The sequence below is a fragment of the Motacilla alba genome, chromosome 8 (genome assembly GCF_015832195.1).
Source record: "Motacilla alba alba isolate MOTALB_02 chromosome 8, Motacilla_alba_V1.0_pri, whole genome shotgun sequence".
NCBI lineage: Eukaryota > Metazoa > Chordata > Aves > Passeriformes > Motacillidae > Motacilla > Motacilla alba.
This window is the reverse complement of record NC_052023.1, coordinates 22,306,077-22,332,690: the sequence shown is the minus strand read 5'-3', so window position 1 is coordinate 22,332,690 and position 26,614 is coordinate 22,306,077. Positions and strand designations below refer to the sequence as shown.

Below are 26,614 nucleotides of genomic sequence, written 5' to 3'. Positions count from 1 at the left end.
ATCATTTGAGAGAAATTTAAAAATATTAGTGATACTTCGCAATGCCTTAAGGCCACAAAATAATTTTTTCACCAAAACCCTTCACATAACTATTACAAAGTAAATAAATAACTGGTTTCAAAACAACAGTGAAAAATCAGAACCTATTTTTATTCAAAACTACTACTTTTGTTGCTCCAGATTTATTGAGAAATGTTGTGGTTAAACAAGTACTAGAATTAAGTAGCCTACTGCTTATAAATCTACAAAAGAAAATATTCAAGTTACCTTTGAAACATTGAGTAGAACCTGAACTGAGTATCTGATCACATCCATGCATGGAACACTGCGGTTGCAGCTTCGAATCAGAAGGAAAACACTGAAGATTGCTCTGCTCTGGGCCATATTTTCACAACACAGTGGGGACAGCCTGGTAGCAACCTCTAAAACAATTAAAGAAAAACAAATAAGAGAAAACAAAACTCTGAAATTCAAGCAAAATAATTACAAACTAGGATTTTCTCTATTTTTAACTAAAAGTACAAAGTAAAAACTGCAATTATTGATTTAAGAAAGTGTTTTTAAAGCAATAGTTTTAATATTCTAGATTAAGCATTAAGAAGACAACATGATCCACAGAGAACATATACTGATAGTAAAAATTATAATAAACTTATGTTAGGTATAGCACTACTAGGACTGACAGAAAATTAGAGCAATCATACAGGATTTCCTTTCTCTACATAACCATTTAAATACTGTTCTTAAATTAATAACCTAATTTTAGTCTGAATAACCCTCCATCATACCCTCTAACACTCATATTTTATAATCATGCAGAAAGCCTAAATATCATTATGAACTCTCCTCAGCTGAAAAAAAAAATCCAATTTTTATCCTTCTGAAAATCTATCAGTTATAATAAAACAAAATACTCACCAAGATGCTTTAGTGCTGCAAGAATGTAGGAGAGATGTTTGTATTTTAGAAGGTGATCAATTGCAATTGCAGTTCTGTTGCCCAGTTTGTTTTCTTCTCTGCTCTTTTCATTGGCCTTTTCTAAACTGTGCCTTAAAGCTCTGGTTTTTGCTGTGTCAGTCATCTTTCTCCAATAATATCCCCTCCATAATGCCTACAGAAATTCCACAAAGAGAAAAAGTTGTAGAGATAATACAACTGAACTTCTATCACCGTTCCAAATCAGTTTTACACAAGTTGGACAAAGTATTGAACGACCTTGGCCATTCAATTTCAAGTCATTAACATGTGGTGTTCATTTGGTTATCTTTATCTTCAAATACTGGACTTTCAAAGACAAAAGGCAAAAAAATCCATGCATATTCAGTCCACACACACTCCCACCTAAGTCATCTCAACCATCATCTGCTTAGTATTCCTTCATGATCTGTTTGCCTTCAGCTTTCATGGCTAAACCACAGCTGACTTGCTTGCAATTTCACTAATAAAGTCATTGACCAAAGCAAACATCGTTCCTCTCCCCAAAACCCCCTGAGAAAAAACAACAGCTAATAAAAATAAACAAACCCAAACCTGTTATTTTCTTACAAGAGGTGTTTACCTGAAATTTAATTATTCCCACTGCAAGTCTCCTGCTGCGCCTGGCGGCGAGGAACGCCCGCACGTTTCTCTGGATGACGGCGGCCGCGCGGTTCCTGCGCGTCACCCAGCCTCGAACCGCACGCTGTAACCTCACCACTCTTTGGTAATCTCCCAAAAATCTCCTTCGCTGCAGTTTTGCTCGGAACCAGCTCTGTTTAAAATGAAAGCACCCTTCTGTTTATCTAGAACTCTTCCCCTAGGTTCCCTTTTCCCACCCTAAATGAGACTGATAAAAAGTGAGTGTTTTAATACAAACATCACCAGTCATAAGTAACCTCTATGACGCTGATTGGCCTTGGACAGCTGAAATGCAAGACTGCAGAATGAAATCTTAACTGGGAGCCACTAATTCACAGATTCGCAGAATGACCAGGTTGGAAGAGACCTTCAAGATCATAGAGTCCAACCCATGCCCCAACACCTCCACTAAACCATGGCACCCAGGGCCACATCCAGTCTTTTTTTAAACACATCCAGGGATGGTGACTCCACCATTTGCCCAGGCAGACCATTCCAGAACTTTTCCTTTCTGTAAGAAACTTTTTCCTAATATCCAATCTATATTTCCCTTGATGCACTAGGGAAGCATTCTGAGGAGAGAAGGGTAGAGGAGGGGATAGATAGAATGGCTTTCCGTTAGAAGGGACCCACAATGATCATCCAGACCAACTGTTTGACCAAAAGATAATATATGTAAATCTCCCAATTTATACTTGTGTCCAGCATTACTATATCCTAGGAGTTCTCTCTTGGCTGGCTTTTAAGGAGAACCACCATTCTACTTTCCTCATTTCTCAGCTCTGTTTCTTCCCTTCTATAAACAAAGAAGGGAGACAGGGCACTGTGTACCAAATCAGAGCAAAAAAACCCTTTCCATCCATTCTCTCTTGCCTTAAAGGGAAAATCTAACTTATGGGGAGAAATAACGGATTTGTATACATGGAGAAGTAGTAGGGCAAAGTTTGCCATGGCACCCTTGACCAGAGAACAGATATTTCAGAGCTCCCATTTCAGCCTTTCCATTTATCCAGTGCTGGCTTCCCATACTGGAACTAAGCTAATGGTTAGTTCAGAGACCTGCAAATAAGCTTTACAATTTGGTAGTGCTGCAATACAGACCTGATTTTCATCTTGTTTTTAGATAAGTAAAACCTGGTTTTATTAAAATGCTGCAACCTACACCAGGCTCTGATACCACTGGCAGATCAGAAGCATCCAACCAAATAAATCACAATATCCCAAGGTAAGTTCATGTAAGGAGATGCTCTACATTTCACAAACCTTACAGGTTGTTGTGTCTGATCTTTTCTAGCTCCAGTATATAAAGAAATAGGCTAAGACAGCACTCAGATTTCTTTAGCAAGCTTGATGGTCTGAAGGAAACAAACTTTCCTATCCCTTCTCAGCTTTAAAAACGCTTAAGCCTCCAGAGCTTGCTTAGCTGTATATAAGCAGCATTATTTAATAAATCATTGTCTCCATAATTTAGCTTTATTTTCACATGTAAAGGAACTCCATTGTCTTAATGCTACAGCTTAGCTCATAGAAAACAAGTTAGACTGTTACACAAATCATTCAGCCTTAATCAGACCAACCTGTATTATAAGAACAGATGAGATCTGTGTTTGTGCAAGTTTTAAGGTGAGGTGAAGCCTGTAGGCCCTTTGAATTTTAATTGCAGAGATATGATGATATGCAGCTGCTGTAAAATAAAGAAGTCTCTTCTTTTGTTTCTGTTCTGAAATCTGTAGAAGGAAAACAAAATGGGGAACATCATTAATTTCCATACTCTGAGGTAGCTGGATGTCCACACAAAGAACATAGTCCACAGCAATACACTGAAAATCACCTCAGAACTAAAGTAAGCTACCACTCTGCAGTACTAGCTCTCTAATTTAAATGGTAACACAGAGAAATGACTGTAAGAAACATCATCAATACATGGCAGAGAACAATTTCACTGCAAGCCTAGGTGTGCAGAATTATCAATTATTAGGTAAGCCACAAAGATCTCAGAAGCTAAAACAACACCAAGAGTGAAAATCTACTTTAGTTCTAAAGAATTGTAAGAAAAGGCTCAAACTGTGTTTGATCTATTCTGACCCAAACCAATACTCAAAGCAGCCAACAAGAGCTTAATTTCAACACCAAGAAATCAAGTTTTCCTCTCCTTGCCAGTCAGAATTAATGGTAAAACAGCTCTAGAGATACTTTACATCCAAAGCAAAGTTTTAATTTGAATTATACCAACCTTTTTCCTGACTAAATAACCCCGGATAAATGCTTGCAGTTTAATGACAGCTCTTCTAGTCTTATTGTATTTCATAAATTGAAGCCTGCCTTCCTGCCAAGCCCGCAGATGTTTTTGGATAATTACAGCAGCAGCTTTTTGTTGAACAAATTTCCTTCTTGCCTTGAAACCTCTATATGCCTTTTGGATCAGACATGCAGCCTGGTGCTTCTGAAAAAGATACTAAAGAATGCACTGATAATTAAAATTTGGTCATTCATGTCAGAATCAATATAAATTTATTTTTAGTTCTAGGGGGTTTTTTCCATCATAAGAACAAAAATGGAATGAGAAGGGCAAGTAAACTCATACAGTAGCAGTTTATATTAAATGCATTTTGACAGTCTGGAAGGTCTTTTCATTTACCTAAATGGGGTCAAAATATGGGCTTTATCTTTTGCAAGCAATAAAACCAGCAGAAAATTTGGCATTTTATTTTGGTATCTGTACACAGAGGAATAATTCAACAATTGGAACTGTTCAAAATTAAGAATCAACCCTGCTGCTTAAAGCAAAAAAGAACATTTAATATTTTTGAGATTGAAAACAAATTTGATTTGAACAATTTGCGCTCAGCTTCCACCTTTTCTATGCTTCGGCACATTGATGACAAAAATCACTCAAATACATCGAAAACTTTTCAAATAGCCATGACACATCAGAGTGCAAGTGAAAACATACCTGTCTTAGAAGTCTCCTGGCCCTGTACTGCCTGTATGCCAACTGGATCTTAACTGCAGCCCTCCTGGTGTCCAGAAACTGCTGCCGAAGGCTTCGCGCAGCGCGGGTCGCTCTCCAGACTCTTTGGATGGTAAGGGCACAGGACTTCATTTGCAAAAACCTAACATGAAAATGCATTTTTAAGTAAGAAAACAGTGATGGTTTATGAAATCATTATGATAGATATTGGGAAAGCACAGCTGTTCTCAACCAGATCTTGGAACACCAGAAAATGGGAATAGTCAGCAATACTGGCAGAAAGACTGATTTTAAACAGAAGACACTTTCTGGTTTCCCACAGGAAGTATTTCCCTAACTTACTGCCAAGGGGGTTGGAGAGGGACGCAGCAGTTTGAAAGGCATTGGACAGACTGACATACAACAGGTCCACAAAAGGATATTAACAGGAATAGGCAGGGATGTTTAAAAAGCAGGGATGCTGACAAAGGACCTTGTATCACTGAACAGCATCCCCTACTGTTACTGGCATGGGACAGTTCAGGAGATGAGCTACCAGGCTGATCTCATAGCAAAATAAACCAGTTTAACTATTCCATTATGGATTAAAATGAAATAGTTTTTCAATTTACAAGTTGTATGCTGGAATTTTAACAATATCCAGAATATTTTTTTTGCAGAAGAGAGAAGTGAAAAAAAGATCAAGGCCTACTCTTTCTAGAGCCCCAAAACACGTAATTTAAACTTGTGAAGGAGCTTCCATTCCAGGAAAACAACTAAATGTAATGAAAATAGGGTTATACCCTCACACATTGCAAGGATGCTGCAGGGGCAGAGCCTGAGAACCTGAAGAGTTCTACAGAGTGCAGTGCAGCACTAAGTAATTACATAACAAAAGCTTTGAAAAGTGGGATGATGCCTCTCAGATTGGGTATTACCGAGTCCGCAGCTGTCTGGCTCTGAAGTGCCTCTGGATAGCAAGGGTAGCTCTGAGCACAGACACGTATTCCTTCCGTGCCTTGTGACCTCGGAACCAGGCTTGGATGACTCGTGCTGCTCTCATTTTGCTAACCCACTGCCTGGCTTTATAACCTCTGTATGCTGCCTATCAGAGAAATAAAAATTTTAAAAAGTCAGAACTGTTAATAGAATAAACAAAATTAAAAAGAAAAATATCACATAAATAGGAACAATTTCTGGGATTTCTGTCTCTAAAATACTACAAATGTTAAAGTTCTCACAACTAGAAGATGTTTTGAAAAGCAAGTGAAACATATTCAGGGAAATACCACAAATGCCACTCTTTAATATTAGTCTGAAAAAATAACTATATTGTGAAGAAACAAATACAAAAGATTAAAAAACCCAAACACTCAATAAAAACCACTTTAATGATTACCTGAATTGTAATGGCAGCTTTTCTCATTTGAAGGAATTTGTGTTGATCAATATTTCGCATCCGATGGGCTCTGTAGTGCTGCTGTATTAACACAGCAGAAAATTTGCACAGAAGATATTTCTGTCTCTGAATAAATCCACGGAAACAGGCCTTCAAAGAAAAAGACAAACTTGGAATATTTCACCACTTGCATCATATAAGCTGGGAATGTTTGCATATTTCTATGTACAGCTGTACTCACTGGCTTGCTATAAAAACAACAATTAAATAAACATATTTCGAATGTCAAAAGTAATTATTTTTTTCACTTTTTAAGGAAAGTAACCATCCTTATATTGTTCAGGATGTATAAGTTAAACATTCATAAAATAACTAAGCAGCTACCAATCCCCCCAAAACATGGAGGTGAGGAAAGCACATCTGATTTCTATCAGTTAGGTAGAACATGTGGTCTGCAACAATAGAGTAAAACGAATCTAAGACATTCTCATAGAATCCTAGAATGGTTTGAGTTGGAAGGGATCTTTAAAGATGGTCTAGTTCCAACCCACCCAAAATGGGCAGGGATACCCATTAGATCAGGCTTCTCAGAGCCACAAATCATAATGAAAGATTATTTATTTCCCTTGATTTGGGGGAATTTCCGTCCTTACATTACTCTTCAAAATGTCAATTAGGCAGTTTGATTAGTCTAGGGTCAATTAGTAAACCTAGGAAGACTAACATGATTAATTTACTCACACCTTCCTAAACGTGAGTCCTTAGGAATGTAGCAATCATGGTTTTTGCCATTCATGTCACTTTATACCCACTAGCAGTGCCCTTCTCATGAAGAGAGCTTTCATTCGTATTCCCATTAAAGAAAACATTCATTAAGCCACTAATGAAAGAGGTGAAATTCAGTTGTCTTGAAGAACCTTATTTTTGTGTACTGCAGTAGAAAGCTTTATATCTGCCCTGCAGTACACTTCAGAAACTGATTCTACTGTGGTTTTCAAGAACAGTAAGTCTTTAAAACACCTACAAATGAAAAACAAAACACACAAATCCCAGTACTATTCTTTCAGAAGTACCTGAATTTTAATTGTGCTTTCTTTCATTTTGTGAAACCTCTTCCTTTGGATGTATCCTCTGACTGCGGCCTGCACAAGGACAACGTTCCTGCGGGTTTGTAAGTAAGCCATTCTCTGGTGCTTCACAGTCAGGTGGGATCGGTAGTGCCGCTGCAGGACAACTGCTGCTCTTTTATAGCTCATATACTGTGACTTACATTTATGCATTAAGTAATAGGATTGCAATGTAACAGCTGCTGCTCTGAGTTGGATGTATTTTCTACGCTGCAGAGCCATCTGAAGAAAAGACTGAATCTTTCTTGCGGCTCGTAGTTGCCTCGCTGTTTTTCTTGCCTTTGTAGCTCGGAAGGCAGACTGAATAACTACTATGGCTTGTCTTTGAGCCAGGTACTGTGCCCTCTGTGCACGAGCCCCGAGACACGATCTGTACCACCTCTGAACAGCCACTGCTGAGCTGCGGAGCAGCGCGTAGCGAGCGCGGGCTCTTCGGCATCGGAACGCGGACTGGATCACCACTGCTGCTGATTGCTGGGCAAGAAAGCGCCTCCTCTCCACACACATTCGTAGGAACGACTGAATGCGCCGTGCAGCAACGTTGGCTTTATACAGCTGCCTGGCTTTCCTAGCACGAAAAGCAGCTTGGAGGCAAATGACAGACTTTCTTATTTCTGCATAATTTCTCATGGCAGCTTCTCTTGCCATTTTGGCTCTGAACCTCTGCTGTGTGACTGTGGCAGCCCAGCGCAGCTGTTTGTAACACCTACATTGCACATACATGCGATAGCTGGACTGTATTACAACTGCTGAAACATGCAGGAGTTTCAGCTCCTGCCGTGCCCTCATGCCCCTGTATGCTGCTTGAATGACAAGAACTGAATCCTTCATTGTCAGATACTTCTTGCGTTGGTTCTTTCCTTTCAAATAGGATCGGTAGTAGTTCTGTATAAGCATAGCTGCGGCTCTCATATTCTGATAGGCCCTTCTATCCCTGAGCATTCTGTAGGCTGCCTGTATTGTACTGGCAGCTGAATGCATGTGCTTGAGACTTCTCCTCACCCTGACACCTCTGTACACAGCCTGGATGTGAATAGCTGCTCTGCGGAGTGAGCGATATTCCAAAGCATGCTGCCTTGCCAGAACTAAAGCTCGGTACCTTCTCTGAAAGACAAGAGTAGCTGCTTTAAGAGCGAGATATTTCTGACGTTCTCTGAAGGCTTTGAAGTTTTTCTGAACCACAGTTGCAGCGCGGTGCATTTCTCGCTGTTGTTTTCTCACTCGCATGTCTCGAAAAGCCCTCTGGATACAAGTTGCTGCTTTCTTCAATGAAGTGTACTGCTCTACAGCAATTTTCCTGAGCCTGTGGGCTCTGTACCTCCTCTGTATTAGCTGGGCTGCCCACTGAACTTTTCTGTAATGACAGTACTGCCTATACATTCGGTAGTTTCTCTGTATTGTAAGTGCTGCCTCACGTTGTCTCTTCAGGAAGCATCTTGTTTTCATTCCTCTGTAGGCAGCTTGAAGAACTAAAACACAATTGTACAGTTTTAAGTACTTTTCTCTCTCATGCTTCCCTTCTCTGTAAGCTCGATAACGTTGCTGTATGATTACTGAAGCAAGCCTGAGTGCTTGATAAGAAGTGTAAGTTTTATGCATTCTTAACATTGCTTGAATAACTGTAGCAGCTTGATGCATTTGCTGCATTTTTTTCCTCACCACAAATCCTCTATAAGCAGACTGTATGATAACAGTGGCATTAAGGAGAGAGAGATATTTTTGACGCTGAATATTTGCTAGTTTTGTTGCTCTGTATTTTCTCTGAATCAGAACAGCAGCTGACTTAATGGAAAGAAAACGTTTTCTTTCAAGGAAAGTTCTAAACCTTCTTTGAATAATTACAGCCGATTCATTCATGGTTCTGATAAGCCTTCTTGTTTTCATACCACGGAATGCAGCCTGGATGTGCAGTACAGCATTTTTCATAATCATGTAGTTGTGGACTTGTGCATCTCTCTCCTTACAAGCACGGAACCACTGCTGAATCTGCCTCGTTGCAAGCAACAACTTTCTAAAATCCCTCTGTTGTTTGTGCATCCGATAATAAGACTGGATTATTGCTGCTGACTGGTGCATAGTTTTTAAGTCTTGTCGGACTTTCATGCCTCTGCAAGCAGCCTGAAGGATAACAACAGACTTCTTTAGTTCCAAGTACTTTTTGCGTTGTACTTTACCTAAACAAAATGCTCTGTATTGCCTTTGAATTCTTATTGCTGCCATTCTCATTGATCGATACTTTATGCTCATGCAATGCATCTTAAACATGGCTTGGATGCAAACAGCTGCTTGGTGCATCTGCTGAACCTGTCGCCTCACTCTTACACCTCTGTAAACGGCCTGCACTTGGACTGTGGCTCTTTTTAAAGACAAATACCTCTGCCTTTGACATTTAGCATGAGTAACTGCACGGTAACGCCTTTGAATGGCTACAGCTGCAGATCTAAGTCTTTCATACTCCTTCTTGACCAGGTAAGATTTGAAGGCAGCTTGTATAGTTGTAGCAGCTTTGTTCAGCTTGTTCAGTTGTCTCCTCACAGTCATCCCACGGTAAGCAGACTGTAAGACTAATGCAGCTGCCTTGGTTTTTAGATAAGCTAAACGCTGGGTTTTTTTCATACAGTAGGCTCTGTAGTATGTCTGAATCACCAAAGTGGCTTGTCTTAGTTTCTTGTATTTTAGTTGATTTATGTGCATTCTGTAATAGGATTGAATAATTGTTGCAAGATGATGTTGCTTCTGAATGGTTTTTCTCACAGCTTTCCCCCTCCATAGTGCTTGAAGACGCACTGCAGCATTTCGCAGCTGAACGTATTCTTGCCGTTGTCTCTGGCCTAGAACCTTGGCTCTGTAATGCCTTTGGATGGTTAGCACAGCGTGCTTCACAAGCCTGAATTTTTTCACAGCCATGAATTTTCTGAAGGTAGACTGTATCTTAGTAGCAGCAACGTGCTGTCTTTGAATCTGCTTTCGCACCTTCCAGCCACGAAAAGCTGCTTGTAAATAAAGCACTGCTGCTCTTGTCATTAAGAAGTTCAGTCTTTGTCTCTTACCACCCTTAGAATTTCTGTACCACCTCTGAATCACAATGGAGGCCTGAACCATTGCCTTGTGTTTCACTCGTGCAGCATGAGCTCTAAAAGCAGTCTGAATTTTAATAGCAGCTCTGCATTCAAGTTTGAGCTTTTTGCGTGTTTTATAGCCCCTGTAGGCTGCCTGTAAGCACACAGCTGCTTTCCTAACTTGCAAGAACTCCTGCCTGTGACACCGGGTCTTTCTGCAGGCACGATACCGTTGTTGAATGACAGTGGCAGCACTATAGATGCTTAAGTACCATTGCCGGTCCCTTTTCATTCTGTAGCAGGCCTGAAGTATTATTGCAGCCTCCCTCCACCTTTGAATTTGTTTTCTGACAAGATAGCCTCGAACTAGAGCCTGAATTCTTATGCAACCTCTCTTCAATTTCCTATAATCTTCTTTAAACTGAAGAGCATGTCTCCGAGAACGATACCTTCGCTGGACATAAAGCACTGCTTCCCTCAGTGCACAGTAACGCTTACGGACTTGCCTCATCTTTGCAAGAGCTTGAATCTTCACCGTGGCAGCTCTCAAGTTTTTAAATCTCTTCCGGGCGACATAAGCACGGAAACTGGACTGAATTTTGATCACAGATCTCAGGATACAAGCCTGTCTCCTGGCTTGCATCCCTCTGTAGGCAGACTGGAGAACAATGGCAGCCAGGCGCACCCTCTGGAAATCCGCAGCTGCTTTTTTAGCGGCCACGCGTGCCCTGTACCGGGTTTGAATTACAGAAGCAGCATTTTTAATCTCTTTGTATCTTTTTACTTGTTGGTATTTTCTCACATGTGACTGCAATGTAGTAACAGATTTTTTTAACTGGAGGAATCTTTGTTTCTCTCGTTTCATTCTCCACAGTGATTGAATAACACACGCTGCTTTTGCCTGTCTGTACAGCTCTCGTGCCTTCATGCCTCTAAAAGCAGCTTGGAGAACTATCACTGCTGCACGCTTTCGCAAATAAGACTCTCTCTCCCCTTTGCCCAGTTTATAAGCTCTGTAATACTGCTGAATTGTCACTATTTTTGCTCTGTGCTCCTGGTAAACACGTCTGGCCAGCTGACACCTGTACCAAGCCTGAATCTTGACAACATTTTGCTTAACGTGTAGATACTGCTTCAGGTCTCTGTGCATCCTGTACCAAGACTGTATGACAAGGGCAGCCCTGCTCCTCTTAGCCAGGTTTGAAGATTGCCATTTTCGGAAATAACTCTGAATCACCAAAGCTGCTTTGATTTTCTGCTGAATTTTGTATTTTCTCCATCTTCTGAATGCAGACTGAATAGTAAGCACTGAAGACTTTAAGATTTGGTATCTTTGTCGATCTATTTTTGCCAACTTAGTTGCACGCAGATGTCTCTGAATTGTAACAGTAGCCCAAACAATTTGTTTATATGCAGCAACAGACTTCACCATCCTTCTTCTTGCTTGTACAAAAATAACACAGTGTCTTAGCTGTAAGTATCTTCTCCTTGCAGAGTAGCTCCTCCAATAAGCCTGCAGGTAAAAAAAGAAAAAAATTAGTATTTTCTTCATAGTATGTTGAGCATGAATGAGGACTGTCATCTTCAGACTTTATAAGATTTCTTATTCCTATACTTATCAGAAGCACAGAGTATTCTGAGATGGAAGGTGTGATGGCTGACAGCTGTCCTAGAGCCCTCACAGCCATAGATAACAGTAATTAGAACTGGACCAGTCTATGCCCTTAGGGAAAAGAAGCAAACATGCCTAGGAAAAGGCACTTGAAACTGGGAGATTCAAATTCAAACAACAGATGCCAGCCAATCCCTGATGAGCACAGATGCAGGCAGGCACTGGGCAGTGAGGTGGGTGTAACCAAATTCAGCCAATTAGGACCAACCACGAGGGTTTTTGAAAGACATAAAAAAGGGAACTGTACTCAAGAAAATGCGCTATTGCTGTAGGAACTTTGGTGTGTCGAGTCACGTCCATCTCAACTGCCACAGGAAGGGACCCGCAAGGATTGAGTCCTAGACTTGACTGAATGGCCCAGACCAGGATCAAACCCATGACTTTGGTGTTATTGGTGCCATGCTCTAACCAACTGAGCTCATGTCTGGCTCCTAATCCCTAGGAAGTCAAATCCAGTAAACTACCTTAAAAAAAGAAAAAAGCAAAAGCTAAATGGTTTTTAAGCATTTTCAATTCTGGGAAAATCCTCAATTTGCCCTGGCAACAGCAGTTTCCCTTTTACACTCTCTGATAAATCAATGATTCTTTGAAATCCATTCTGAAAAGTCTTAGGAGTGAAATATTTTTCTTTGGGTAATGGTGGTGAAAGTATCTTGAGAAACTGAATTATCTGCCCAAACTACCATTGTCATGTCTGCCACTCTGAATATGCCCACTGCAGGTGACATAACACTAGGAGAGTGATTTTAATTGTTTTTTGAAGCTTCTTTAAGTAATGTTCAGCAGCTGCAAAGAAGAAAACCAACAGAATCTCATCAGTCTTTACATTAATGTTTAATGTCCTGTGTCTTAATGCTTATGGTACTCCAAAATATTCACCAAGAAGGAATAATTGTTAATTTAATAGCACATTATCATCCCTCTCTGGAGAGAAAAACTTACTAAACCTCTCAAAAGCAAAGGAGGGAAAAATTAGGAAAAAAATTACATTTCATGAAAGCATTAATTGCTGCAAGCAGCAAATGGACCTTAGCGAGGCTCTTTCTGAGAGGTTTCAAGGGGTTTCCTTGCTCTGTAATCTTGCTTCAGATTATATTACCTGAATGACTGTGGCAGATTTATTTCTGGCTTCCTCCAGTTTTGCCTTTTTCAGATTGAAAAGAGTCATCCTGGCCAAGTATCCTCTCCAGTGCTTCTGGATGAAAATGGCTGCATTCTCTCTCCTCAGGATGCGCCGGCGAGCCAAGAAGATCATTGCAGATTTCTGAATTATCCGAGCAGCTCTGTCTCTTTCCTACAAAGAGTAAATTTCCACCCAACATTAGCTATGGAATTTTCACTCAAATTTTTGATTTTAATAACTACCTACATCAATTTCATAAAATTATACTAGATAGGCACACATTATAAGACTAATTAATAGAAATAATGCCTGCAATGTTTAAAGGGTTTTGGTTTTGATTCCTTCTCCCCCACCAGCATCTTTACTATAAGTTATTTCAGAAGAGTTGTAAAGGGAGTGTTTTGACATCACTGTTAAGGTTGTGCAGATTTTATACAGTAAAGAACCTGGATATGAAAAAGCCTAAATAGAACCTCTGTCCCTTTCTACACCACAGATTCTCAGAATATTTCACTTGAATACTGTTCCAACATCAATAAGTAACCCAGCAAGACAAAGTGGTGACATTTATCAACCTTAAGGTATCATAGTTTTAAAACCTTCACTAAATCTGGTATAACCACCAGAAAAATCAAGATACAGAATATAAGAACTCATGAAATTCAATTCAAAAGACTGGTGGAGCTTAGCTCCTTAACAAAAATAATAAATCCATGCAGAAGTTTAATTAGTCCTCTCATCTTACAGACATTAATAGGAATTAACTACTCCTTTAGTTTTAAGTAAGCAGTGCAACTATTTTATATTTGAAATGCTGGGAGAAGAGTTTAAGGGGTGACACACAAAAAAATAACAGTAGCCTCTAAACACCTGTAAATGCTTCAGAAGTCTAAAAGAAAAGTGGAGTTTAGTAGATTACACCACAAAGAAGGGCACATATTTTTATGATAGAAATGGCACTCATTAGTTTAAATGCCAATATTAGTCCAACAAACATGTATTTTCCATTGAATTTATATTCTCTTTTCTTTTCTTAATGTAGAAGCTATGAATATTGTACAAGCAAAGAGTACCTGAGAGAGTTTGAGTTCCCTTTTCAGCCTGTGCTTCCTCCAAGCAGCCTGAATTAATCGTGCAGCTCGAGTTTCTTGGCGAAGATCGAGAAGCCGTGAACACAGGAATGACAGGTAGGTGATAACAACCTACAGAAACACACATCACAGCAGGGTAAGGCTGTACAAAAGAGCAGGACACCTTCACACGAGGGCAGAACACGTTTATACCAACTCTAAAGGCATTTTACCTTCTCATCAGGAATTGTATTTGACATATCTGCATGATGAATCATTGCTGGTATCCCACCTAGGTCAGAAACTGCAGCATTGATCAGCTGGAAGTTTTGCTTTTCATTGTCCAGGAGTTCCTTGTATAGGACTGAGGGAGTTACAGCTTTGTAAAGATAAAACATTAGTCAAATCAAATTGTGCAAAGAAATAGATTTAACATGAACTCCTGTACAGCAAATAACTCACTTTGATCAAATGTTTCTTCCACAGCATTTAGAGAAGTGTCAGACTCAGATGAGGAGGAAGAGTTTAGTCCCACTGTAACAGTTCTTGAACATTCTACAGTTTGAGTTGTTCGTTGGCACACAGCTTCCAAAGGCATGTAACAGGGGTGATAGTGATGAATCAAATGACACAATACTCTGCCATCTGAGAAACACACTGTGAAGTTTTCCACCTGTTAAATAAAATACAAATTCCTTGAATTTTTGTACCAGTCAGTTGGCATAAACTGGATATAGAATTCTTCTCTTGTACCTTTAAATGTGACCAAGTGCAATTTACTTTCTAACAAAAAAAAAAAAATTAATTAGCTAGTGCTTCCTTTGAACACATTTACTGTACAGTGACACACAGCTGTGAGACCCTAGAAATAAAAGAGGCGACTCATTATACAGTGAGTCTACAAGGGAAATATTTATGAAACCAGTCTTTCTACAGCAGGATCCCAAAGAAACTCCTACAGATACCTTTACACTAGTAATCGAATTACACTTTTCAACGCAGAAATAAGTTCTGAATTTGCATCAGTCCTAAGAGCTCTGTTGTACTCTTCTGAACGACTAGCAGCTGCTACTGTATTCTGACCAGTCAGGTCTCTCACCAGGGCTTCCCTTCTTGGAAAGAGCAAACATATCGCTTCTAAACAAACATCTCTGAGGAGATGAACTGACCTTACCCCAAAAATTAGTTTAGTTTTCATAGTTTTTAAAAACACTGGAAATTGTATGCACAAATACTTTAAAAATGAAGGCTCAGTAAAAGTCCACAAACAATTCCCATTCCAGCAAAAATGTTCAATTTTTAAAAAGCATTTTAATGCACATGACATTGGAAGGGGAAATTTTTTGCTCAGATTTGTTTAAAAAGAGAGGCACAGCTAAACTCACACAACACTGGTTACTTCAAAACAGATTAAACAAAGTCCAGAAGAATATTTAAAATAATTGCCATTGACTTCTCCTATATATTTGATGGTTTGAAGAACTCTGCTCTGTAAAGAATTAAAACAGCACAGGATGTACTTGTGGAAGTGTACACAAAACTATCTACCTTGATATTATAAAATCTACAAACAGCATTAACCCATTCCATCAACAGCTTCACATTTTCACTGTAAGTCTGAGATGAGAAGTTACTACTGTCTTGCTGTACTCTAGAAGAATTTTGAGAAGTCTTCATAGCACCCAATAGTGCTTTTGTCTTGTGTGTGTTCTTCAGAAACTCAATTTCTTCTTTTAAATGTTCCACATTCAGAAAAACATCCACCTGTTAGGAAGAAAAACAAAAAATGGACATGTCAACAGTCTGACATGTCCTGCATTACAGCTGCTGGAAACAGAGCTTTAGACATGGCATTTTAAAGAGAATCTGCACTCACTTCTTAGCAGCACCTGCCTCACAATCAGTAATGGATAATCTGGACTTGCCAGCATAGATGGCAGATAAAAAAACGCCTAAATCTACCCTTCCCACTGTTCTGTGTAAGAGTTACTGCATTAGTTTATTAACTAATGGTTAGTTTATAAACTATGGTTTATTAGTTTATTAACTAATGTTGGGAGAAACAGGGAAATTCCCTGTGTAATTTCAATGTGCTCTCAGAGGAAACAAAAATTTCAGAGTCCTGCCTGCAGTTCCACTGAGCCCATGTACCAATCCTCCTCCTTTAAGAGATTCCAAAAGGACTTGAGCTGATTGGAGAACAAGCAGCATATCCACAGGGCTTGGATAAAGCCACTACTCACTCAAGTCCTCTGATCAAAAGCAACACAACTGTGACACATGCATCAGAAGAACTAACTGAAGGAAGTTAACTACTTAATAGCATAACAGTATTCGAGAAAGAAAATAATTACATTTGATTTTTATTATATTGTCTTAGTGATAGTTCTGTGGCTAAAGTCTTTAATATTCTTGCTTTACAGATACTTAATTGCACTTACATTCCTTACTACTTAGTGGTGAAATACCACCTCAACTTTTATCTTATCTTGTCTTTCATATGTCATGTTCCTTCCAACTGGATTTGTCAGTTGGACACTTATTTTTAAAATAATCTCTGACTAACTTAAACTCTTAAAACAATCTTAAGAAAACTATTTTTACTTCCTCTACTAACTTTTGAAGTGTCATTGCAGTAATGCCTAAGAAATCTTCATTCGTATTTCAAGGATGTTTCATCAACTGTTTCAGATAAAAGTAAGAAAAAGTAGAAGAGCTATAGCTTCAGAGATTACGCTATAATTGCCTATCAGTGTAACCTCAAAATATCCTTTTCAGTTACTAAGAGTCTACCCGCAGTCTGCAATCAACATTATTTTACTTTTAAGTATCAATTCTGCTACTATACGGCATAAACTCATTTTTTTTCCAAACACTTGAATGAATGTGTGAGAAAAAACACAGTTAAAACATTATCCAAGCTGTATTGTTAGGGAACAATTAGCAGTTTAGTAACGTTTACGTGGAGCTTTGAATGTACAAAGCAAATAATTTCAATCTAAAATTTGATTAGTAGAGGCTTTCACAGACATCAAATATTCCTGAAAGAGTGGTGTTTTCATTATTACTCCTTTGTAACTTGCAAAAACCAAACAAAATAATCAATTGAATAGTACCTGGAAGGCAAAGACAATTTTCCACAGCAGTGCTAATGTTCGTTCCCTGTGTCTATCCACAATATCCCTGGAGTCAATTGAAGCACCTATCAAATAAAACACGGGATTAACGTGTGCAGTAGTTATCTGATGCAGTCAGAATAACCCTGATTTCTAGGCCGTACCAGTTTCATCTTTCAAGTGCACTCCTCGCTCTTTAAGGACATTGAGAACAATATCCACATTATGCATCTTCTGTAGCCGACTTATTGCAGGAACTCTTAGTTGTTTTGAAAGACTCCAGTTTTTGGTCAGAAGCTCCACTGTTCTCCTAACAAAGGTAATTGCATGGTTTAATGCCTCTGATGAGCTCACATCAAATATTATATAAAAGAAAAATATTTCAATAGAATTCTGTATCAACGCACACAAGACGAATGCCACATTGCAAGTCCACAGCCAGGTTTGTTACAGCAAAATCAAATTCATCCAGTGGAGTTTGAACATGACTGACAGGCAGTCCTAAGAAACCCAGATGGCGGGAAAGGTCACCTTCACCACTCAAGAAGTCCCGGGAAAATGCAAGCAAAAGGTCTTTGCTAGCCTAAAGTTAAAACAAAACAAAAAGAAATTTTAACCCTACAATATTTGTCAATCCAAATACAATTTTCATCCCTTATACCTCCCAAATTGCATTTCATATTTCCTTGTCTAATTCTTAAAATTATGAGGGTTTTTTTAAAAATTATTTTTAGCAAGTCACATAACTTTAACTTTTGTCAGATTAAAAACAATTTAAAAATTATACACTGAGTCTTAGGCCAACAACGGAAGAAGACATCAAATGCCAGCTCTCACCTTGAACTCTGCATCCTTACAAAAGAGGCAGGGGTCATGGTCAATCATTCTGGACCGTTTGGCACAATCCAGAAAGCAAACCAACAGCAGCAATTTTTTCAGTGTGAACTTTGACAAAGCTTCTTCATGACCTGAAATGATAGAACTCAATAAGTGATAGTTTAAAAATTAGGTGCTACAAATAAATTATTTTGGAAGCAGTTGTTACCTTCCCGGTAAAGATGAGGCACAACGGGATGTCTGTACTCAGCTGCAATGTCAGGGTTCCACAGCAAGCGATTAAGGATAAATATTGCTAAACCCATAACATCACTATTACTCTCCAAAGCTATCAGTTCTCCATAAATAGTCTAATATGAAAGGGAAAAAAGAAGCGTTAAAAGTTACCTTAAATACTATGTGATTTTGTGAACAATATACATGATTGAATCTCTAAAATAATGAATGGAAATTGATCTCTAAATATCAAACAGTTTTCAAGTGAGTGCCAGAAAGGTAAAGCCAAAGGAAATTGCAGAAGATCTAATCTCATTTCAAAACACATATGATCATCTAGGTCTAAGAAATCAGTCAGGAACTTCTTTAAGACAACAGTGTTCTTCTCCAGTTTAGTAAAGTGAAACTGATAGGAAAATGCTTTTGTGTTATTGCCCATGGAATTAACTTCCACTATCCTTGATTAAATATGTTACTTCTTAATAAGATAATCACTTTTTTAAAGAAAGTATGTTGTGACAATTTAAAACAAATGCATCATGCTATAACTGAATTGAACCTACCTGAATCAGTATGACAGACAATATAAAGAAACCCAAAACAACCTCTACTAAAAAAATTGCTAAACGTCCTTTAAACTTAGATTATAGACTATACACAGTGAACTTACCTCCAGACCTATACGCAGCCATAAAGGGTTGTAAGATAAAAGCCAATTAAGGACTTTCTGCCTTTCTCCTGCAAGAAAGCATTTTTTAATATTAGATCCAGCAAACATTTCAGATTAATGCAAAAATTTCTATTAACCAGTTTCACATTAAACAAACTCAGTGTGTGAATAACCCTTTTCCTACTTACGAGAGGAGCGAATTCCAGGTTTCAGTCCTCTTACCTATGTCTTTCCAGAGGTGCCTGTCCCTGCGGACCAGCAGGCGCCTGCTTTCGATCTCCCCCTCGAGTCTCTGGATGGCTCTGACCATGGCTTCCGAGGTGAACAGGCGGCAGGCCTCGCGCCGCAGCCTGTTCAGCTTGCGGCGAGCCGTGTACGCTTTCAGAGACGCCTCGTCTTTCGTGGGTGCCTTAGGAAGGCTCCTTTTGTGATGGCTCTCTTCCCCCAGGATAAGAGCAGCTGCATTTACTGTTCAACATGCACAAAGAGCAAGCATTTACATCTCAAATAAAGGTAGCTTTGCACACCTCATTTGTTTTTTCCCCTCTCTTAGCTGAAGTTTTGTTATTTTTATTCTGACTGATGATTTATCCTTCAGGAAGCTTGTCAGCTGTTGCACTATACATATGTTGTCAAGTACAAGAATCCTAGTCTACTATTAAATATAAGAACACTTATGGAATAAGTGAGCAGTGCTAGGAATTCAGTTTTAAGATTAATGGTTCCATCTCTGTTTTTTTCAAATGAAGCTAAAGATAGAGCAAAAAGTAGGTTATCCTTTCAGTAAAGTGCCAGCTACAATATTTTCCAGCAGGTGGGGATTTCCCACTCACCACCCACTGAGGAGTGCCACAGCCACACATTCCAGGGCATTCTTGGTGCAGGGCACCTTCCCCATGCAGGGGTGTGCTGTGCTGTGCTTGCCATGAGCTGGTGAGCCACACTTATCAGAAGGGGGGAAATATGACAACATGACTCTGAAAAGGTTCAGTGTTAAATGAGTACTACTACTTGTTAGTGTTAATAAAGTATATTACATAAAGCTTAAGAAAATGAGAAGGCAAAACAATTGTACTCTTACCTTGTGAGGTATTTGTTTTTACATTGAAGTCATCGGGGGTAAGTACAAAATTTAACCACCAGGTGAAACCTCGTTGCTGCTTCTCTTTCCAACGTTCATCATAAAACATGTTTTTAGCAGCAAAAGGCATTGGGTGCCTAGGGATGACTTAAAAAAAAAAAAAAAAAAAAAAAGCAAAACAACAAAAAAAACCACTTTAGTTTTTGCCATTCTTGAAATGTTTGATAACGAATATGCATTTAATTCAGGAAAGGATTAATGCTTGACAATCCATTTAGCACTACAGCCAAAAAGGCAAATTGTTAAAATCTTCAGTGACTTTCAGATCAGGGACTATTAAATAAACTTCAGCCACAAAACATGGCTTGAGTTGTTACAGCCCTAGAACTAGGACAAGATACCTAGAACCCAGGCCATTTGCAATGGGGTAAACTCAAACTGAACTGGACTACATCCAGGAAGAATCATTTAACCATTTTAAAGATGCATTTTTCTGGTCAGATCAACTTAGTATTGTTAACTGCAAAATTTTTATCTTGTTGGGAAGAAAATTAATCTTCTGAGGTATTCTGTTGTTGCCTTAAAATGTTATCAGATGTGGAAGAGGCATTTAATTGAGAGCCATAGTTAAATCTGTTAAAGCTAGGAGCAGAACTGTAATACAAATTTTACACTTACAGGCCAATCTGGAAAAAAGTAACATTTCTTTTTAGTTGACCATGTGCTGCAACCAATTTTCTTAAAAGTTGTCAAAACAGATCACAAAAGGTTACATCATTGTTCTACTAGGTATCGACTCATTTCAGATACCATCTTCTATTTCCTTTCAGCTCTAACCAGTTAGGTCTTACCTGACACCAGCAGTGCCATTGTGACTCTGTTCCGTGTTTTACCAAACACCAGGAGTCTGCCTACCTGTTTTCAGTGGTTTCACAAATGTCAGGTGTGACTGGGCCAATCCAGGGACAGGTTTACTAACTCTCCTGGTAGCTTTAAGTGCCTTCTGAAGTGAAGAACCTACAAGCATTACCACACAATTATCAACAGCAAATATGTCAGTGAAAGTTAACGTATGAAAGTTCATATCATTTCTAAAGTACAGAACCAGAGTAATTCCCCATGAACCATTCAAAAGATAATGATTATTTAAAAAGGGGAAGAAGGAAGATGTGTGGATGCAGGAAACTACAGACTGGTGAGCGATCCTCATGGAAAAATGTTAAAGCACATATAAGACAAGAAGGTGATTGAAGACCGTGAGCATGGCTTTACTAAGGGCAAATTGTCCCTGACCTGTCTGGTGGCCCTCTGTAGTGGAGTGGCTGACACAGTCAGCGAGGGAAACCAACAGATGTCATCTGCCTAGAGTTCTGTAAAGCCTTCCACATGGACCCACATGGCATCCTCATCTCCACATTGGAGAGATATGGATTTGGAGAGTGTACCATTGGGTGGATAAGGAATTGCAGCCTGAGGGTTGTGGTCCATGGCTGTATGCCCAGGTGAAGGCTGGTGATGAGCAGTGTCCCTCAGGGGTCTGCCTTGGGACTGGTGCTCTTTAATACTTTATCAATGACACAGAGATCGAGCACACCCTGGCATGTCTGCAGGTGACACAAAGCTGAGCTGTGCAGGTGACACACAGACTGGGAGAAGAACCCAGAGAGAGCAGCCCTGCAGAGGAGGAATTAGGGGTTCTGGTGGATGAAAAGCTGGACATGAGCCAAGAGTGTGCACTCACAGCCCAGAAGGCAAACTGAATCCTGAGGAGGGGTGGCCAGAGGTTAGGGGAGGGGATTGTTCCCCCCTACTCTGCCCTTGTCCAGCACATCTAGCTTTATCCTGATGGATTATTAGAAATAACCTGGTAGATATCACACCTTTTCCTGCTGCACATCAATACTTTGAGCACATTGTTTTTATGCAAACCATCTTAAAAAGCCTGACACTGAAGTGCATTACTGAAAACTCCAAATCAAATCCAGGTCCCAGAACAGATCACTGCTCTGAAGAAAGCAGTATGTGCTATTTTGATCTGAAAGCCATGACTAATTTTTCCTGGTAGTTAAATTTTGCAAATTAAATGCACCTTTAAGTCCCAGGCCCTCATTCCTTTCACATTCCAGAGCACATTTGGGGTTGGAACATTTAGAAAACCAAAAATAAACTGAAATACAAGTGTCAGCATTTTCTGATCTTCAAGCAATAAAGTATTGGCAAACAATAAGGCACTTAACTACACAAGACTGACTAATCACAGACAGTAAAAAGCAGGCAGAATGAAAAATACAGCAGAACTTTTTCACTGGAAGGGTGGTTAGGAATTATCACAGGCTGCCCAGGAGAGGGGTGGAATCACCATCCCTTATAAGTGTTGAAAAGGTGTATGGATGTGGCACCTGGAGTTACAGTTTAGTGGTGAACACGGTGGTGCCAAGCTAATAGTTGGACTCAATGATCTTTTCCAACCTTCATGATAGTACTTTAAAAATATGTGACAACAGCAATGGAGGCCAACATTTACAATGGTAAATGCACATGTGACAAATCTTGCGCAGTACATTTCCAGAAAATTTGATTTATGTAACAAGGTCTCTGCTCAAGAGCTTTTAGATACTTTGCCTATTATTGTCATTAACAAATTTACACAGGAATAAAGTAAATTTGAAGCCAATTACATAACCAAAACTCTAACCTAGTTTTCAGTTTTTAAAACACAGATACCTAATAAATTGCAAAAGCCCACATTTCAGAGATATGAAATATTGCTGACTGATGCTAGACAGTTTAGTTTGCTAGACACATTTCCTAATCAAAGGCATCTTTCAGAAAAAGGTAAAAGGAAACACTGCTCACCAGCTTTCTTTCTCTGCCCTACTATCTCTCTACTTGTGGGTTTGCCGATGGTCCTCTGGTCTACTTTGTGGAAGGCCGATGGTCCTCTGGTCGTGCACGTTTGATTATCCGTGGTAGAGGTAAGAGCTCTTTTTCTTTCCACTTCTTCCACAGGCACTGGAGCTGTAACTCTGCTATTTCCTACAAATGCTTCACTCTTCCTCTTACGACATGAAGAAGTTGATCCAGTAGGAGATGAATTTACCTTGTCATTGTGACACTTATTTTCAGATGAAATGGGAGCTGTAACTGGCAGGTGTTTAGATGTTTCCGATTCCATATGTCCAGGCACCACATTAGCACATCCTGTTATTGCTTTATTAAGGCATTTTTTAGATTTTGGCTGGTGGGTTTCTGTTTTTGCCTCTTCAGCAGCACCACGCTTACTTTTTACAACAGTGGCAGAAAGAATTGGACGCTTTTTTGTCCGCTCTCTCTGAGAGGGATTGTCAGTCGGAAGTTCCTCTGCAGAAGGAAAACTGCAGTGATCTTCCTTGGGTTTATCACAATCAAATGCCTGTGATTTTGCATTATGCAGCTCAGAGACTTCATTTAAGCTGTGTTCTGTGTGAACATGGGTTTCTGTCTCTACACCTCCATCTTTTTTCCATTTTGCAGGTAGAAACCTCTTAACAACATAAGTCTCTGCAGTGGATGGTATTAATGCTGCCTCTGGTTTAGGAGTCTTCGATGGTTTATCTGACAAACTGTCCTTCACAAATTGATCAGGTGACAGAATTGGAATAGGCTGCTCTATTACATCTATATCCACTTGATAATTGTCATTTACAAAAGCATCTGGACTTAAAATTCTCCTTGTACTTAAAACAGGCGCAGAGGCTGAGTGCTCTGGAGTGGAAACTGGCGAGAGTGTAAAATTAAGAACCTCTCCATCATTTGAAATTGGCAATTGTGCTAATCCAGCAGAACTGGGGGCACTTTCAGGTTGCAATTGATTGTGCTCAGTAACACATTTATTGATGTTACAGATTTCTGTCTCAGGCAACAACTCCTTATTTCCAGAGGCAGCAATATCCCCAAATGCAGTAGACCTTCTCAGGGCGAGCGGCGTGTGAACAGTATTGCCATGTTCCTCTGGCCCTGGGGCAATGGGAGATGGAGGCAGCTGATTCTCTGAGCCAGCAAGAGAGCCATTTTCTTGGGATGTACCATTCTGCACCGTGCTCTGATTCTCACAAGACTGAAGGGGACTTCTAAGTCTAGCCAGCTTCTGAGACACTTGAAATGTTTTATTAACATTTTTAATTTCTAAAGTACTCTTCTTAACTTTTATTGCAGATGTTCCTGAAGAGTTCTTCTTTTTTAATGTATCCCAAAGACTCTTCTGAAAAAGAACCATACATAAAAGTTAGTGTGCTGGCTTTCTAAATTCTTCTACACGTAAAAGTAAACATTACTAGCATACACATTGTTTTATAGTTTTAAAAAACTATAAAAAGAACTCTTGATCAAAAAGTCACAATACCTTATTTGCAGGTTTGAAAACCATTTATTTGGTTTCAATTTTATTCTTTAAGCTGTAGTTTACCAGTACCTACTTTCCAACCCAGCTAAAAAAAGTTGAGGACAATGCACTGCATCATTTCCACAGCGTCATTTATCACTTTATAGTCCTCTTTCTAGCAATAAAATTTTCTAGTAATAAAAACAATATTTGCATCAGAGATGCCAAAGTAACAGAATTCAGATACAATAAACACACACTCACCTTTTTCGTTGGGGGCTGCTCAGCAGCACCAAGCAGCACAGCTTGATGTTTTACAACATCATTAACAACAAAAGTCACCAGTTCTCTGATTTTTCCTTCTTCTAATGGTGTCCACGTGACAGAAACAAATATTCTTTGTCCTGACTATTGGAAAAAACCAAATATTTAACATTTAGCATGGGTACACTTTGGTAACATTGAAGATCAAGTAATCAACCAAACAATGAGCAATATATAGAAGTAATATATATTATGACAACATGAAATGATAAAAAACTGTTAAATGTTTAAATGTCAGTTTTCCCTCTTTGACATGTAAGTTTAAGCAGTTTAAGCAGACAACAAAAATGTTGTCTTACTGAAAGGTCGTATACCTCTGAATCAAACTACAGTGGAAAACAAGAAAGAATAAACATAAATATAATACACAGTAGAAGGAGAAGGTTCGAGTAAAGGTGAGAAGAAGAAATTACATAATGTTTTGCACATATTAAGCAAATAAGTCCTCCAGAGTTATTTTGAGAGAATTATGGTGGGACAAATAATCAGAGGTTGATTAATTTAGGACCTTAGCTGACTCTAAATGTAAGTGTAAATGTTTTAGTCAAATTTGACATACAAGTCCTTCAACAAAAAGTAAGACACTGCAAATTATCAAGGAAGTCATGAAGCTTTCTATTCATTAATTCCTAGAGGAACACATCATTCAAGCACTTTGCAGTGAGACTACTCTGGTTTTATAAGCCCATTGTTGCAAGAGATGTCCAAAGCGTTTCTTCCACTCTCACAAACACTCTGGACAGTCTAGGTAATTGTAGATATATGTTCGTCTAAACGGTTCTTTTAAAAACTAGCATTGGTTGGACTAGCCACAGTTTGCATTTCCTTAGGTATCGTAAATGTTTAATCCAATTTTAAGCATGCCTTGCACTCTGTTGTGTCAGCTAATGAACGTGCAGAACACTGAACCGGCATCCTCTTCCCTCAGCCTTTTTCCCGAACACATGCCCTGCTACTTTTTTACAGGTCTCTGTCTTTAGAACAACATTCCTAAAGAGCAGTTCTTTTTTTTTTTTTTTTTTTTTTTTAATCCTCACTGCAAACACGTCTCTGTCGGAGCAGGTTGCAGCGCCCTTGCACAGCTGATAGCCCCTAGCCTGAGGGGCCCGACCCCGCCGCGCCCGGCTGCCGCCGCCCTTCGGGGCGAACGCGAGACCCGCGCTGCCCTCCGCAGCTCTGGGGGCCGCGCCCGCCCCACATCCCGCACGGCTGCTGGCTGTCCCGGGCGGCTCCTCCCGAGCATCCCCGCTCCTGCGCCCGCCCCGATCCCGCACGGCTGCTGGCTGTCCCGGGCAGCTCCTCCCGAGCATCCCCGCTCCTGCGCCCGCCCCAATCCCGCACGGCTGCTGGCTGTCCCGGGCAGCGCCTCCCGAGCATCCCCGCTCCTGCGGCCGCCCCCAATCCCGCATGGCTGCTGGCTGTCCCGGGCAGCTCCTCTCGAGCATCCCCGCTCCTGCGGCCGCCCCCAATCCCGCATGGCTGCTGGCTGTCCCGGGCAGCTCCTCTCGAGCATCCCCGCTCCTGCGGCCGCCCCCAATCCCGCATGGCTGCTGGCTGTCCCGGGCGGCTCCTCCCGAGCCCCCCGCTCCTACGGCCACCAGAGCTCCTGCCCGTCCCCTGGCGCGTCTCCCCGTACCTCCACAAAGAAGCGGCGGTGCTCGATGCTGAAGCCCCTGGTAGCGGCCGGAAAGCGGTCGATGACCACCTCCGCGTCATCCTCGTTGGGGTTGTCGATGCCCAGCAGACGCGTGCGGGAGGCGCCCACACGCAGCCGGCCGAAGCTGAGGAAGGGCGGCCGGGAAAAGTAGCTCAGGACCAGCACGGCGGGGTCCTCATCTGCATCCTCCTCGCCGCCCCGCGGGGCCCAGCGCCGCCGGCCGGGCTTGTTGGCGGGGCTGCGGTCCCCCCGCGCCGCTGCGGCGACGGAGCCCGCGGCCATGGCCGGGCAGGCGCGGAGCAGCGGCTCCGCACGGCAGCGCTACGCCAACCGCCG

General features: G+C 40.4%; 1 protein-coding gene across 1 annotated transcript in view; it reads right to left on the bottom strand.

Annotated features, from left to right (window-relative positions):
• ASPM (assembly factor for spindle microtubules) overlaps positions 1 to 26,614 on the bottom strand; it is a 28,572-nt gene extending 1,958 nt beyond the window's left edge. Inside the window, exons 1-26 of the mRNA XM_038144363.1 lie at positions 26,258 to 26,614; positions 24,562 to 24,705; positions 22,794 to 24,177; positions 20,853 to 20,954; positions 19,938 to 20,084; positions 19,079 to 19,324; positions 18,857 to 18,924; positions 18,179 to 18,320; positions 17,971 to 18,101; positions 17,541 to 17,716; positions 17,298 to 17,443; positions 17,134 to 17,219; positions 15,566 to 15,781; positions 14,480 to 14,690; positions 14,251 to 14,396; positions 14,021 to 14,149; positions 12,924 to 13,118; positions 7,040 to 11,665; positions 5,967 to 6,116; positions 5,506 to 5,672; positions 4,571 to 4,730; positions 3,851 to 4,072; positions 3,195 to 3,344; positions 1,559 to 1,750; positions 919 to 1,111; positions 268 to 422 (exon numbers count right to left, since the gene is read on the bottom strand). Coding sequence (XP_038000291.1) covers positions 268 to 422; positions 919 to 1,111; positions 1,559 to 1,750; positions 3,195 to 3,344; positions 3,851 to 4,072; positions 4,571 to 4,730; positions 5,506 to 5,672; positions 5,967 to 6,116; positions 7,040 to 11,665; positions 12,924 to 13,118; positions 14,021 to 14,149; positions 14,251 to 14,396; positions 14,480 to 14,690; positions 15,566 to 15,781; positions 17,134 to 17,219; positions 17,298 to 17,443; positions 17,541 to 17,716; positions 17,971 to 18,101; positions 18,179 to 18,320; positions 18,857 to 18,924; positions 19,079 to 19,324; positions 19,938 to 20,084; positions 20,853 to 20,954; positions 22,794 to 24,177; positions 24,562 to 24,705; positions 26,258 to 26,560 — 9,987 coding nt within the window. The 5' untranslated portion in view covers positions 26,561 to 26,614. The remainder of the gene's footprint in view (positions 1 to 267; positions 423 to 918; positions 1,112 to 1,558; positions 1,751 to 3,194; positions 3,345 to 3,850; positions 4,073 to 4,570; positions 4,731 to 5,505; positions 5,673 to 5,966; positions 6,117 to 7,039; positions 11,666 to 12,923; positions 13,119 to 14,020; positions 14,150 to 14,250; positions 14,397 to 14,479; positions 14,691 to 15,565; positions 15,782 to 17,133; positions 17,220 to 17,297; positions 17,444 to 17,540; positions 17,717 to 17,970; positions 18,102 to 18,178; positions 18,321 to 18,856; positions 18,925 to 19,078; positions 19,325 to 19,937; positions 20,085 to 20,852; positions 20,955 to 22,793; positions 24,178 to 24,561; positions 24,706 to 26,257) is intronic.